Raw genomic sequence first — 16672 nt, forward strand, 5'->3', positions numbered from 1 at the left:
TTATAATCATTTCTTAGGTCTCAGACCCAAAGTGATCCCACAGAGGACACTACACTTATTTTAATGGTACACACTGTATAGAGGCCTTCCAATACCTGGCTCCCTGGCCATCTAATTCCAGAAGAAAACACACTGCATTATTGGCTGCCATGGCCAGCAGCCCAGTGATATCAGGAAAGAAAATGTTCTTCAAAGACACACCTGCCCTGGGCTGGGACCTGGTTTAAATGAACAACTTACCTTTCTTAAATTACCTTTCATAAGTTTCTTACATGATTAAAGCCTCTGAGGAAACACTGACCCTCTAAACAGGACAGGAAGACATTTTGCAATTCCAAAGTAACTTCTAAGTAAAATGTCGATAAACATCCTCATTACCCTAGTTCTACAAACTGAAGGAGTAACTTCTGTGTGCATAAAAGTGTACTCAAATTTGTACTCCATGTCCGCCTTCTGCCTGAAGGCAGAATGCTTAGTTTATCTACTTTACAATAAAGTCTACCTATCCCTGGGCACAACCCATGTGTCTTGATTGAATTCTTTCAACAAAGGCACGAAGAATGGAGGACAAGGAAATGAGGGGCCAGCTCCTCACTTCCTCAGGACCTGGCTTCCAGGTGACATCAATCTACCTGCTCAAAGTGCCTGGGCTTTGCACTTGTTGCCTGGTACCCCTCCACCAACCTGGGCTCAAGGCCTGTACTGCAGTGGCGTGAACTCACAGCATTCTCCCACAGGCCAAGTTTTATGAGCGTCACATCAGCATAAAACATCTCCCTTCCCAGACAGTGCACTCTGAAGGGACACTTTTATACCAGACCCCACTCACTGTCCCCTCCAGACAGCACCCAGCACAATGCTTTGCCCTTGGGGGATGCTTAATAAATGCTTTCTAAAGTTATCCAATGCAATTCTGTATTATGTGCTCAAATTATCCCAAAGAAGACTTTCGTATATGTGTAAACCCATAGGAAAGAATAATCTTTCTGAATCATCAAAAAGACTTTGAGGTCTGTTTACCTTGTACGACTGAGTGTACAAATAAACATAAATAACTTCTTAGAGATTAAAAATGTCACACTCTTCCCTTAAAGCCTTTAGAAGTAACCTGAAAAATCACACACACTGATTTCAATAACCACTTGTTTTCAATGGTTACAAATCAGCAAGATGCCTCCCTCCTTCCAAACAGAAAAATAGATTCAGATGTGTCATATAAAGTCCTCGAAATATCTTGATTTTATGGTCCTCAGATGCCCTAATCAGCTGTTGTTAACTTCCATAATTTGGCAGCATGACTAAAGGAGAAAGGCCATATGCTAAGGCGAATGTCCAACAACTGGTTGAGAAGTCAATAAAAACAAACGCCTTTGTGAACTGCGCCCATCAACTTGGGACATCCGGGTTAGAGCCACTTCATTCTTTATAAAGTTAAACCAAATTAAAAAGTAACTTTTCCAAAGCATTTCTCTAAATGGGTTATACAGAGGTTACCAGGAAGCACGGGTTATTTTTCAGTGAGTGAACAGTGGAACCCTTCTGAAAAGCATTACTTTGTAGAAACATATAACAAGATTAGATTTCAAATGTGCTCAAAACTTTTTCCCCCTTAATCAACATCAGCACTAGTTCAAACACGTGTGTCAGCGTCCTTGACTTTTTCTCTAAGAGGCAAAACTTTGTTGAAGTTTCCCCATTCTCCCTTTAAACAGAAATTCGGAACTAAATTACGGATTACAAGTTAGGGTCAACATTCAGCGACTGCGAACCACCTTTCAGAGATTTCAAAGTAACATGGTTAGTAGGGAACTTCTGAGGTGGCCCTGGCGAGGAGTGTGCCTGACAGCTGGTGGGGTCCGCTTTCCTGTGTCCCCTCGAGTAGTTCACATCCTCATGGAAGCGCGCCATGGAAGGTTTTTAAGGAAGGGGGCGAGCAAACCCAAAGTTACTGGGATGGGACAGTTTATGGGATCTTCTCCCCGGGCTGGTGAACTCTCTGTCCCCGGGCCCCCTCCAGGGCTGTGTGACAGGGACAACACAGCACGAAGTCCTGCAGGGCCCCAGAGGCCACGGCGCGGGCCAGGGGGTCCCAGGGCTCGCCCGGACGCTGAGTCCGCCTTTCCCGGTGGCGGCGGAGAGGGTGGGGGGCGCGCGGCCCCACTCACCTGCGATTCATGGGCCGGACTCTCACGGCCACCTTGACAGATGCCATAGCTCATCCCGCCCGGGCCGCGGGGGAATCACACCAGGCAGACACCCGGGGGCCTCCGCGACTCTGGCGTCCGGGCAGTGGCCCCCGCCCACTTACTAGCCTTTGCCCCCGCCCCTCGGCTACCTCCAGACCTGGCGTCTTGCGGCGGCCCCACCTGCCGGGCCACTGAGCATGCGCAGATCCGCTCCAGCCCGTGGAATCCACTCTCCGAGTTTTTATGCTAACCTGGAGGGAGGAGAGGGGACCGGTTGGGCAGAGGGCGGGCCGGGCGTGTGGGGCGTGGCCGAGAGGACAGGGGGCGGGGCCGGGAGAGCAAAAGACAGAGCAGGGTCGCCCCCAGGAAGTGGCCAGGTCAGCAGCTCAGCCAAGTAAGCTACAGTCCAGGGTCAAGGAGAGCGGCCGGGCGCGCTAACTGCAGGGAAGCTAAACCTAGCCTCATCTCCCCTAAAAACCGGAGAGGAGAGGATCACTGCACTTTAGGGCCAGAGCAAAGACCTCAATCTTGGGGACTGATTACCAAAAGCAGGGTTTTCTACCATTCACAAGGACCTGGCTTTATTCCGCTGTATGTGAATTAGCAGCCCAGTGACTTTACAGACTCCGAGATGAGACTCCGAGTTTGTTAGTGCGCAACCCTACCAGGGTCTTCTCCTCTAGTGTAAGAAGTTCCAAGCGTGTTAACTGTGGCACCAAGAAAACGAAAGGGGTACTGGATGTGACAAACGCAAGTGGGAATGTTGTTACATTGGCTGGAGCCAGACCTTCGTGGGAGTGTCTGCATTCTTGTTAAATTTGCAGTTTCGGTTTAATCACAAGGGAGTTTGGGTTCCCATTATAGGTGAGCTCCCGCCTGGCTGCCTGGCTGCAGAATGTAAACTCAGGCACCTTGTATGCATTCTTCCACACCGCCCAGGAATCCACCTGCGAGCCACAGAGTTGAGGTCACACGAACCCCTGGGAGCTGCTTCCGCTCAGTCTTCCTCCTGCCTCTCCTTCCTGGCAGCCCAGTCCGAGGCCGCCGCCCTTCCAGCTGCCAGACAGGACTTGACCAGCTCCTGGGAAGCCAATCTGTGGGCGGAGGTCAGGGTCCGGAGCTGGCAGTTGGGCGCCTCTAGACCTCTGTCTCATCTGTGCATCGGGACAAATCCCTGGGCTGAGTTCATGCGTTAATGCTAAGGCTGAAAGCACGTAGCCCGCTCAGACCAGGAGTCATTACTTAATCACCATCCTCAGAACCCTGTGATCGGTTTGAATCACAGCATTTGCTTTGTTTCCAGAACCCTGGAAATCCTGGGTTATGCCCCTTGGAGAGCATAGAGCTGGGAGCAGGTTCCACCAATGGGCGGTTGGAAAACTCGGAATGAGGATTTCCGGACCGGGTGGTGGATCAAGCATGCGCACTAGCAGCAGGGTGTTTGAGAAGCAGCGAGGGAGCCCATGCGGAGCTGGGAGGCCGGGGAGAGGGCGGGGCCCATCTTATATGGGAGCTGCGTAGGGACAAACCTCGTGGGCTTCTCTCTCGCGAGGCGGTGTCTCGACACGCCCTAAAAGCAGCTACGGACCTTGTGCGGCAGACAGCGAAAGGTTTCCTTCAGGACACAGAACGCTTCTGAAGAGGCTTCATCACGCAATGAATCTAAGAGTACAAGGACTCCCTTAGCAGAAACTTTCTTTTTGGAGAATGAATAAAGTTTCTGAAAAGGATTGTGAAAGGCTTGTTCATTGTTCTCAAACTCTAATGTGCACGCTTTAACATATTTTGCAAACTTGCTACCAATGGGTAGCAGCATTCAAAGTTCCATGTCGTGGAGCAATAAATAGCTAGGTAATGAATGGCTCCAGCTTTAGCTTTTTAAAACTAAAACCGTTCATTATTTCTCACGATTTTGTAGGTTGCTGATCTCGCCTAAGTTATATGGCTGGGTTTGGGTTCAGCAGGAATGGTGAAAAGCTGATACCTCTCTCATCTTCAAAAAATTTAGACCATATTTCTTCCTATGGGAAAACAGCCAGAGCACAAGTCTCTGTTGGTCTTATTGGGGCTTTGCCTTGCTCTGCTGTGCTCTGCTCTGTTCTGCTTTGCTTTGTGGCAGTACTAAGGATTGAACCCAAAGCCTTCACACTGAACTGCGTTCCCATCACTGCCACTATTCTTTTTATTTTTTAAACTTCTTATTTTGAGTCTCCCTAAATCACAAAATTGCCGAGACTGGGCTGTAACTTGCAATCCTCCTGCCTCAGCCTCCCAGAATTCTGGAGTTGCTATTGGAATCACATTTGCTTACGTCCAGTTGACCAAAGAAGTCACAGGGCCAAGCCCAGCGTCAGTGCGAAAGGGAATACTCGCCACTAGAAGCACTTGGGTACTCCCAAGAGTCGCTAAAGAAATAAAATCTTATATGGTTCAAGAATTTGTATGAGGAAAAAAAAATAACATCTTTAATTGCCCCTAAATAAAATACATTAATTTTAGCAAAACTTGAGACTTTCATGCTTCCAGAAATCACTGTTATTTGAGGGTTAAAGCAGAATTGGTGTTGTGCACTCAAATTATTATTACACTCTGATTGCTTTGCAGTCTTTTTAGTTATTAGACTGCCACTGGAACTTATTTAATATAAGCACTGTATGACCCCATAGTAAATTAATTTTTCCAACATTTTGATAGTTGTGTTTCAATGTAATTGATTTTCCTTTTCATATCATCTGTTTTATTTTACGTATTTAAAAATGTTACTCTGAAACTTGCTTTTACTAAAATAGCCAAAGGGATCCTTCTCATAAGAAAAATTAACAACTCATAATTTAGAAATTTAATTGAAGGCAGAGGGCATTTCTATTTAAAAACAATGAATTGTGATGAAAAACCAAAATGAGAAGATCCTAAGACCTAGTTGAAAACCAAATGGTATTAAATAAAAATAGAACATTAACTCGGTCGTCAGTAAGGAATGAGTATGTGTGCAAATTTACGCATATATGAATTGATCTTTGTTTATTTCTGGACTTGTATTTCTTAAATGTTTAGCAATGTCATTCTCCCCAAAGTCCCTGCATTTTAGCTTCTTCACTTCAGAATGAGATAGCACTGCAAGAGAATGTTCTTTCTGCCTCAAAACATTTGCATCATCTGGAAATACTATGCTCAGAAGAAAAAGACTACATCCTCATCAGCCTTGCTGTTTACTTTCTAGACTGTAAGGAATAAAATTGATTTACTCTTTCACAAACATTATTTTTTTAAAAACCTTATTAATTATAGACAGGCACATTTAATTTGGGACAAGACATAACTGATATGTCATGAACCCATTTATTTTCCTCTATGCTAGAAGCACTGACCATAAGCATTATTCATGCTGAACACTTAATATCTCCATATGGGATAGCTTATACTGAAGGACTTCTGTTGAATTTAGGAGCTATACAATGAGCCAATGGACAAAACAAGTGTTCTCCTGATTTTCAAACAAATGTATGTTAGTATCAGAGACAGAAAGCATAGATGTCATATCCAAATCCAGCAGTTTTTGTTCTCTAAGTCATAAAATTTATAACCTTCTAACATACTAAACATTAAAATTAAAAGTAGTTTGAAAAGTGCACTTGGGAGCCTGAGAGAAAATTTAACCTCCAAAATAACTGTAAGGCTAATAGCAAAAATCATACTTAGTAATTTTGATAAAGCTATGAGCAAGATCCATGAATGCCAGCATTCTCTTACAGCAAAGTGAATGAAGAAATCACAGCAGATTCAATTTAATAGAAACGATCACCGTAAATCATAGTCATTTTATATACTAAGATGAGAAAGATTGTTTTCAATTGCATATAACTATACCTGTGGTCACAAATTGTTCAGAATTGATGGACTTTATAAATCTGTGGCAGCATTTCAACTTCTTATGAGTGAGAAATCACATTGGGTTGAAATGATAGGGGAAAGTCTCATGTGTTCATTAGTGCTGGAAATGGGCGTTGAAGAGGGATGGAACTGAAACAGCCAGGATGGAGGCACAGAGTGACTTCTGAGACAGAGGAAATAGTTTGAATGAATGTTCAGAGTTGAGAAAGCACGTCCAACCCCTGGAATAGTGAGAATGCCTCTTCACCTAAAGCATCCTATGGGAAGCTTAAAAATACATGTAGGGGCTAAGGATGTAGCACATTGGTAATGCTTTTATCCAGCATGTATGAAGGGCTAAGTTCAACCTGTAGTACAGATAAATAAATACGTCATGAATTCTTCCCTACCCTATGCATAAGCCTCAGTGAGCCACTCGGAGCCCCACTCACAAGTGCAATCTCTCTCTCTCCAGCTTTTCAATACAGCACCCCTGTAATTCGCTTTGATCCACAGAATGCTACAAAATTGACTTCACGATATTTCTAAGCCTTAGCCTCAAGAGGCCTCAAATGCTTCCCAACTCATACTCTAGGAACCTCCCGGTTGCCATGTAAGTAAGCCCAGTCCAGCCAGTTGAGCGATGATGTGCTCATCAGCAGACCACCTGTAAGAGTGAGAAATCCCAGTGTAACCACTAGACTGACCTGCAGTCTTACAAGAAATAAGTGGGTGGCTATTGTCTGAGTCATTTGGTTCAAGGTGTGTTTGTTGTTGCTTACATCCAAATACATCCCATATTATATAATAAAATAGGGCAATTCAGAAGACTTTATAACCACATTGAAACATAAAAACCAGTGAGCTAGGGCCCTACTCAAGGGCCTTTAGAGTTGTGGCTGGGAGGTAATGAAGTCTTCATGCTTATTCCTTAGCGTATATACACATGAGGAGACTGAAGCTCAGACAGGCAATGTAAGTGTGGAATTTAAATCAATGAAGCAGATTGATAGAACCAAGTTAGTGCTCTGAACACGTAATCTGTATTCCCATCTCCATACCCAGGGTCCAACCAAGCAAGTACGGTGTCTGTCTTCCTCTCCTCCATGTAGTTCTTTCTTTGCTCAATTCTACCTTCCTTAGTCCTCCTCACTGGCTATCAGATATGATTTTTTAGAAATACAGTAGTTTGAATTTTTAAAAATTTTTATTACAGTAAAAGACACATTGCCATGAATCTGCCTCAAAACACTCTCCCTCGCTTCAAACACAACTTGTCCTATTATTCTTGCCTGAAACAGTTCCGAAAGTTCTCATTGATGAGTGTCCTTCCTTGTGCTCTCAGCTGCCTCAATTTCCTGAATCAAATAAAAATGTTGACCTTTCATGGTCATTTTGAATTTGGGGAAGAATCACAGCCACATGGTGTGAGATCCTGTGAACAAGGTGAGTAAGATCGCACTGTCAGGTTTTCACAAGGCTGCCTTTCCGTTGGATGGCAGTCAGCAGCAGCATTTATCATATTTTGATCATACATTGTAAAGACACTCATAAATAAAAGAGGACTTTTAGAACTGCTGCAGAAAGTGTCAAGAACAACGTGTTGAAGCAAAGGCTTGTACTTTACAGGAGATTCGCAGCAATGTGTCTTTTACTATAATAGACTTTTTTACTTTAACACACACACACATTGTGTTTTCTGATCAGCCCTGTATACCACTCATGACGATAGGTCCCTCTCCTAACTGTTTTGCAATATGGTTGGCACCACTCATGTGTGACTTGTTGGAGCATTTTAAAAATTGGTTTTCTGTGTCTGTCCTCCAATGAGATGACAGCTCCTTTAAGGATAAAGATCAGGACTGACAGTTCTCTACGTTTGTCTATGTTCAACTTGACAATTAGAAAAACCAATGGAGCGTAACTCCTTACACTATCCTGTTCCTATAGCTGGCCAGTAGATAAACATGAACTTCTACATGATGATTTTCTGGCCTATTTTGTCCTTTTTTTGTTCCTTTAACCAGACCACAACAGAGAGGTTATGCCATTTGTTACTGTCAAGCTTAATTAAGCCTATTATAATTCATTAACCCTTGTGCTTGCTTTGTAATTAACATTGATTAACACAAATGAGTACAAAAATGGCCATCAGCACTTTCCAGAGGCACTGATTCCAACTGTATTGGTAATTCAATACAGTATAAAGGACAGCAGGATAGCAATTTGTACCGTTTACAGCAGGAGACAAATGCACAGTTCAAAACTGAGCCAAGAAACAGAATAGTATGTTCCTCTGTTCACCTGATTAAACCTTTACCTGCTAACCCACCCTCCTGTGACTATTTAAACATTGTGCAAGACAACTTAGGGCCTCATTCCAAGGAACTTGCTTCATTGTATTCCTGGAACAAAAGAGGGAGAGCAGTGTTTTCAGGCTAACAAATAGCAGAGGGGCCGGTCACAGCAAAGCAGCACTTGGGTTTGAAACAGACAACAAAGCCCTGGATATCATTTTGTAGCTCTGGGATACAGTCCAGGTTTTGGTGGCAGCAGGTTAAAGTGTGAAGTTGCTCAACAGTGAGTGCCCTGGAGACACTGATTCAGGAACGCTCAAGTGACTAACAACCTAGAAATAAATTCTCTCTGCCTGCTCACCCCTGCCCCCCACAAAAATGCTACATTCCAGATTGTACTCAGCTCCCCTCTGCACCCCCCTGGTCTCAGAGGTCATGGAGGTCGGCTTCCATGTAGAGAGGAGACCCCCGAGCTCACGTGTGAATACAGTGGGTTTCAGGAGGGGACAGGCACACACCTGCTCTTCCACATGTTTCCAGGAAGAAGCTGGTCTGCTTCCCAGCTGCAGAAGCCTTTGTTCTGTATAAGTAAGTGGGGCTCTGCCCCACTTCCCCAGGGAGGGATTAACAGAATTGATATTATCCAAATCATTTGACCCTGTGCAGATGACTTACTACTGAGGACATGGAATACCTGAGCTTACTGTTACTGCCCTGGAACATACGCTATGGAAAGTTTTCAAATGTTGCAGAGGGGTATGACTGCAAAATGGAGTGTTTCAGAGTCTTTGCTGAGAGATTTGTCATGTTTATGAAGACCCCCAGATAGTAAGACTTATGTGTTCATATGTGAACCACAAAGAGGAAATCTTCTGGGTGGAAAATATGGAAAAATTTCTGAAGACTTCTAAGTATGAATACTGGGATCTAAATCCAGATATCTGGATCCTTAAGACTCAGATCTTTCTCAGTGCACTCCCCAGCAGAGATATGTTGGAGAAGTTGCTAGAAATAGAAAAGCAGTGTCAGAAGCAGAATCAAATGAAGCCATAGGAAAAAAACACAAGTGCATATTCATACAACATGTCAACCTTAATTAAGCAAGATGGCGACACTGGTGACATTTGTCTTAGTGTCCACAACATTCCTTCCTGTGGTTATCAGGCACCACACTCAAGGTCTTAGCCATCCCAACAGAGTCGTGGGGCCCATTTGATCCTCTTTCCTAGGCATCCTGTTTCTCCCTTCTCAACAATACAATGTACACCCAGACTTTTTTCTTTATTTTTCAAAACAAGATATAAAGTACAGTCGTTGATGTGCATAAAGCAAGCACATATTACATGTAGAACTAAGTACATTATTTCCTCTGTGGGTATCTGTCTTAGTCTATTTGCTGTTGCTATGACAGAATATCTGAGATGAGGTAATTTATTAAGCATAGAAGTTTACTTGACCTCACAGTTCTGGAGGGTAGCAGTTCAAGAACACAAATTCAACGTCTACTTAGCTTTAGCTGAAAGCCTTGTGCTGCTTCAACTCATGGCAGAAACCAAAAGGGAAAGAGGGCACCTCAGAAGAGCAGGAATACAAGGGGTAAGCAAACCAATGGCATGAGAGGATGCCTGTCTTCCCACACGCCCTATAGTCCTGAGTATGTTCACCCTCTCTGATCCTTAGCCGTATGGCAGCTAAGCTAAGGCATCCCAGATTGTCTTATTGGGACTCACAGGCCTTTCTCTTCTTTTTAGTGAAGTTGAGAACTTTTTCAAATATCTAGGAGCCACTTGTATTTCCTTATCTCTCTAACTATTTCCATCTTCTACTCCTCTATTCATTGGATTATTTTCTTGCTACTGTAGAAGTTAGAGAAATTCGCCTTTTCATTGGTATTCATTATAATTATTTTCATAGTTTTGGTTTTATTGTGTTTTTATTTCCCTGAAGATATCTGAGTGTTTATTTGTTGTTTGTTTGCTTTGGAGATGAGGTCTCACCAAGTTGTGCAGACTGGCCTTGAACTCATAACCTCAAGTAATTCTCCTGCCTCAGTCTCCTGGGTTGTTGGGAATACTGGTACATGCCACAATGCCCAGCCAGACTTTTGCTTTTGTTTTAAATAGGGATCTTTATTTCCCTATTTCACAAATAAAGCTGACTGAATTAGTTGCTTTTTGGTAATGCATCAAAAGAAACCAAATCTCATATCTCACTCAAGCCCTCTGATTCCTCCTTCATTCTGACCTTGGCAGGGGCTGTGGTTGCAACTGCAGCAGGTGCAGGAGCCTTGGGGGCTGCAGCCACAAATGCAGCTGGAGCACCGATCTTTTCCACAGGTGGGGAGGGGAAACCAGTCTCTGCAGGTAAGGCAGCTGCTGCTGCTGCCCATTAATGACAGAGCTGGGTTTGATCTAACAAGGGGGTAACAAGTCTGCAGACATATGCTAAGCAGCATGGTGCACACCCTCTGGGAAGCAACAACGGAATTTCTGCTGTGATTCAAGCATTTTGGCTGCACACGCTGCCTTTGTCATACACTAGTTCAATGATCCTCCCGGAGCAGAAGGACAAAGGGGACTCCAGGGCATGCTCAGTGGGGTGGTTCCAAGGCTTCCACTCAGCCTTCAGGCTCAATTAGCTACATAGCACTCAGGATTTCAGTGGTGGTTGTTTTCAATGCCCTTGAATTTATCCCCCTTTAAGAATCATCTCTGGGCTTTGTGGTGTTCATATGAAGGTGCTTCCCACACTAATGTTATAAAATACATTTTCTCGTAGTTTTCTTGTTCACAGTAACACTAATTATAAAACGTTTACAGCTTGACTTATTTGGTCATGGCTTCTGGTTATCCTGGCCCCTAGAGAATCATCCACCTCCCCTCACTTATTTGATATCTTGGCTGCATGTTAAAAAGGAGGGAGTAGATCTTTTTCTCTTAAAATGAGTCCCTCTTAGCTTCTCTTTCTATTTGACATATCCTGCATCGTCGCTGATATTATGCACTGAGCTTTAGAGTTACTTATTTCAGTGTATCCAACTGGACAATAAGAACTTCAAGTATTCAGACCCAGCTTCTCTTAGCCAAGACACTGACTCATACAACGTGGGAGCCACAAGGAATTGTTGTAGGGAGAATAGAGGTCATTATGGTCTGAACCATGTACCCCTCGAATTCGTGTTAACTTCCTGATCCCCAGGACTCCAGAATGTCACTGTATTTAGAAGTCAAGTCTTTAAAGAGCTAATTAAAACACAAATGGGAGGGTGGTCCCTAATCAACAGCATGACTGTTGTTCTTATTAAAAAAAAAAAAAAGGAGTGGGGACACAGACACATGCAGAAGAACATGTGCAGGCACAGAGAAGGTGCCATCTGCAAACCACAGAGAGCTCAGAGGAAACTAAGCCTGCTGACACCTTGATCTAAGACTTCTGGCCTCCAGAACTGTGGACAAATAAGTTTCTGTCATTCAAACCACCCAGTACAGTATGTGGTTCTTTGTTACGACAGCCCTAACAAACTAATATAGTGGCACACAGACCTGAATCAATAGCAAGTCTTCGGTTGCAAGTCTTAGTAATTAGCTGGGTCCAGTGCCCTAGGTCATGTGACCTAGATTCTGCTGCTATGGAGAGCTGTGTGCACAGGGGTGCTATGCTCATTGTGGTGTTACCAGTAGAGAGTGAAGGAAGCTAGGAAAGGGTGAACTATGGGAATTTCAATGGTGTGCACTCCTAGGGGGCACTCTGGAGCTGGGATGGCCTTTCTAGATACCCAGGTTGAGGCAAGCAGGGTGGGCCTTGGTCCTTCAGCAGTTGTCTCTGGGAAGAGGGTCTGGAAATAGGCGTAGTAGCTCTGTGTGGCAGAGAACAATTGCTGAGAGGGACTTGGCTGTGACTATCAGCTGTTAACTCTGTTGGCTGGGGGAGAATGAGTGTTCCTGTCCTAAGGATGATATCGAAACACATCCACCTGAGCAGAAAGGGATTTATTGGAAGGATAAGAGGGAAGCTTACAGCATGCAGAGGCAATCTGACAGGGCTTGCAAGGAAACAACAGGACAATGTCTCAAGACAACAGTCACTAAAATGGATCAGCATCTAACATCACTGTGCTACTTCTTTCAAGGTCTGGATTCCCAGGGGACAGAGATACTTGATCTAACCCTGGTCACCTACTTGTCCTAGGAACAGAGGAGGGCATAGGTCTTTGACGGACAGTCCCTGGAAGGCTACACAAGGTGGGGAAAGGGTGGTTCCTGGAAGGCCAGATGAGGTGTTATTGCTAGATGAAGGTTATGTGGACATCAACACCTGTCCACTGAGCCATGAAAGTTGCAGTCTCAATTTGTGTGTCCTTGATCAAGTAGTTTGCACTTATACAACTGTAGGTGCTTCATTTGTAGAGTAAAAACACCAACCTATTTCATAAGATTTTTCAGGTTTAAATGATATATCTATACCTATTCGATGTACCTGTGTGCATATGCATGTGTGTATTCATAAACAAATCATGATGAAAGATAAACATATGTGTGTGCACATATACAATGTATAGATGTGTGTGATGCTTATATAATAAGAGCTATCATTTATTTTATGTCTACAGTTTTCAAGATCTCATCTAATTTTCCATCACTTTATCTGTGTGTGATTTGCTTCCCCACCTCTTCCTTGTGAGCGGGAGGAACATTTATATGTCTTTGGATATGCTAATCCTCAGACTCTGGATCTGGAAGCCTCTTTAGAGATGTTTCTAGGTTTTATAGAGAGAACTGTGGAGGTGCAAAATTTTACATTCCTCATATTGGTTGGGAAAATGTACATGATTTTGCATGTAGAAAAATAATAGTAATAGAGTAAGAAAACCAAAAGGAAGGCTTTTCCCACTGTGTCATCTTCTCCCTGGGGTCAGTACAAGCACAGCCCTCTCCAAGTCACCTAGTGTCCGGTGGTCCATGGCAGAGGTGAATGAGAGCAGGTTTATCAGGCAGCAGGACACCGAAATCTCCTTAAGAGATGACAGATACTAATGAAGCTCCACAGTGATCCCACAGTCCAATTTCTTTCTTTGCCGATTGTACAGAGAGAAATTTATCATGGAACCAGACCTAATTTGAGTGGAGAAGGGGGAGGTAAAAAGATGGGATTGGCATTTTCTCTCATACATCTATTTTCAAAAAGAGATTTAATTCCAGCAACCAAGTGTCAGCTGCACACCCACACACAGCCAGCAAGAGAGATGGCTCGTGTGGCCGCTTCTCAGCTCGCAGATGTTTCCTCTCTGAGGTCACACAAATAGCCCATCCATCCATTCTCCGAAATAAAAACCATCTTGGAGGTCTTCTTATAGCTGTCAGAGGTTATGAGCAGTGCTGATGGAGTAGGGTAATGATATTGCAAAGTGATTGAAAGGGTTTAGAATGTGATTTCCTATTTGGTTCAGACAAAATAAAACCATTATCTGTGCTTCATCTTTTTTAAAGAGATTGTTTCTCAAGTTCTTTCATGCTTAAAGCCTGTTGCAGGACCAAGGAACAATATTAGCCTGTCACAATTATGGATCAGTTCCCCACCGCAGTCAACCTCCAATCTCTTTCCAGAGGAAATGACTTCTGGTCTATCCTGTCCCTGGGTATGTTTTCTTTCAAAAAAGACATTACTGCAGTCACTTTGAGCTGCAGAGAGCTATCTGCATCACAGACCCAAGCACACTGGGGAATATGCAGGTGCCACCGCTGAGAAACCAAGAGCCCTGGAGCTAAGGTCAGCAGAAATGAGTCAGACACATGAATACAGTGGGGACAAGTGTTTGCCTGGACAAGTTACAGATGTGCTCACTGTTGAAGGAGGGAGGTTCCCCTGTACCTTTCTTTTCCATGGAGTAGGAATGAGGAGGGCTCTCAGAATCCTCCCTCTAGCCACTTGCCCCTGCCAGGCCATGAAGAACCACATAGCCTATTGTCAGACTGACTCTCTGATTTTCAGCTGTCAAATTGCTGGCTCTGCATTGCAAGAGGTTTTTCCTGTTCAGGGACTTTCCAATCATCAGGCTTCATCCCACCCTCTTACAGCTTCACACAATCAGCAAAAGATCCTACAGTCTTATGTTTCGGTCAGAATCAAAATGGGTTTAATTCTTCTCCATAGCCATCAATTCGTCTACAAGTGTTTTTATTTTTAATTATGATAAAATACAACATAAAATCTGCTGTTCAGTCTTTGTTAAGTGTACAGTTCAGTGGCATTCAGTACATTCACCTTATTATACAACATCACACTATCCACCTCTAGAACTTTTGTCTCTTCCCAAACTGAAATCTATACCCATTAAACACTAAATGCCCACTTCCCCACCCCTTGATGACTGCTGTTCTACTTTCTGTCTTTGAATTTGACTACTCTAGGTTATTTGACTCCTGGAGTAGTCAAATAAGTGGAATCATGCAGTATTCATTTATATGTTTTTGCTATTTCGCTAAGAAGAATGTCTTCAAAGTTTATCCATGCTGCAGCATGGGCTAGAACTTTATTCCTCTTTAAGGATGAATAATATCCTTTCTGTGTATGTACCACCTTCTGTTTATCCACCTATCCATTTTGGGTGTTTGGGTTGTTTCTACACTTTGGCTTTTGTGAATAATGTTGTTATGAACATAGGTAAACAAACATCTGTTCAAGCCCTTGCTTTCATTTTTATTGGTTATGTATCTAGATGTGGGACTGCTACACCATATGTTAGGATGTTTCTTATATATTTTGAAGTTGCAACAAGTGTAGGCCATTGTCATCCTTTTACTGTATTCGTTCCACAAAACTAAAATGTATTTATTAATAATGATATTAAAAACAGGATAGTGGCCACCTGGGAAAAGTGTTTGCAGTATCTAAAACTGGCAAGGGATGGATATTTAATCACAGCAAGCTCCTACAGATCAACAAGGAAAACAAAGAAAAACAGTAGAAAAACAGGAGAAGAATATGGATAGGCAGCTCACAGGGAAAACTGAAATACATGAAAAGAAATACAGAGAAATTCCTCAACTTCACTAGATATTAAAGAAACGACAAACAAGGAATACACATTGCACCAAGAATAGCAAAAATCAGAAAGGTCAATTTTTGTCTAAGAAAAAAATCAACTTTAGGGAAAGATATAGGCATTCTAAGAACTTGCATGCACTGCTGTTGGAAATGTAAACGCTAACAGCTATTCAGAAAGAGAAATTTATGCTGTCTTGGAGCTGGGGATATAGCTTAGTGGCACAGCACCTGCCTAGCAAGCGCAGGGTCCTGAGTTCAAAGCCTGGTACCAAAAAAAAAAATTTATGTTGTCTCATGAAATTAAATACATTTAAGTCAAAAGAGGCAGAAATCTCTCTCTTAAATATTCCAGAGAAATTATTGGATAGGTTTGTAAGAAAATATGAATGAGGGTCTTCACAGCATTGTTTGTGTTATCGGGGGTCAAAGAGAGATATTTAGTGTCTATCACAGTGGGACAAGATATATGAAATTAGTGGATGCACCACAGAATAAAGTAAAACAGAGCAACAGATTAAAGATATATTCAGCAGCATGAAGATATGGTAAAACAAAACATTAAGGGAAAAAAGAAAACAACCAGGAAATACCCACACATTCATATCTGTCTGTGTGCACAGGTGTGTGTGTAGCACATCACCTTTCATATGATTTCTGTACATTAAAAACTTGCACAGACACAAACCAGCACCAAGGACTTCTTGAGAATGTATGATATGAGGGATATACATCAACACATTGGAATGGGTGCCTAAAAATCAAAAAGGAGAATGGATATGAGAATTAGGAATAAAGGGGAGAAAAATGAAAATGAAACAAGAGATGCCCATACAATAGACTGTAGATAATAGCATGATGAAGATGACAATAGTATTGATGAATATGGTTAATTCATATTTACTTACCTGAGGGCCAATCAAAAAATAAAATGAAGAAAAAAGAAGCAAATACCAGCTGACTTCTTTTTTTCAAAAATGACACTCAAATGAAAATTCAGAGGATTCGAAACAGCCGAAACATATTTTAGAACCAAAAATAGATGACTCACACTTATTTTGAAACTTACTAAAAATCTATAATAATTAAGTTGTAAAAATGTAAAAATAAGGCTTCTTGTGACTCATAGATAAGCAGTTTCAACAGGTTTGAGATTGCCCGGAAAGGAGGGAGCACCAGAAGGGCCAGAGCATTATCTTCTGTCCTTGGAAGAAAGAACATCTGGTGTTGACACAGATATCTCCCCCTCCCCTTGCCCATAAGCAGAAAAACTCTGCA

The 16672-nt window shown here is 42.7% G+C and overlaps 1 protein-coding gene across 5 annotated transcripts in view; it reads right to left on the bottom strand.

Moving 5' to 3' along the window:
• Kif16b (kinesin family member 16B) overlaps positions 1–2384 on the bottom strand; it is a 290964-nt gene extending 288580 nt beyond the window's left edge. For all 5 annotated transcript variants that reach the window (XM_013512331.1, XM_005380898.2, XM_013512330.1 and 2 more), the window contains exon 1: positions 2166–2384. In XM_013512331.1, the coding sequence (XP_013367785.1) occupies positions 2166–2212 (47 nt within the window). In that variant the 5' untranslated portion in view covers positions 2213–2384. The remainder of the gene's footprint in view (positions 1–2165) is intronic.
• Between the last annotated feature and the right edge of the window lie 14288 nt (positions 2385–16672).

This window comes from Chinchilla lanigera, unplaced genomic scaffold (assembly GCF_000276665.1).
Source record: "Chinchilla lanigera isolate Chin_1 unplaced genomic scaffold, ChiLan1.0 scaffold00014, whole genome shotgun sequence".
NCBI classification, from domain to species: Eukaryota; Metazoa; Chordata; class Mammalia; order Rodentia; family Chinchillidae; genus Chinchilla; species Chinchilla lanigera.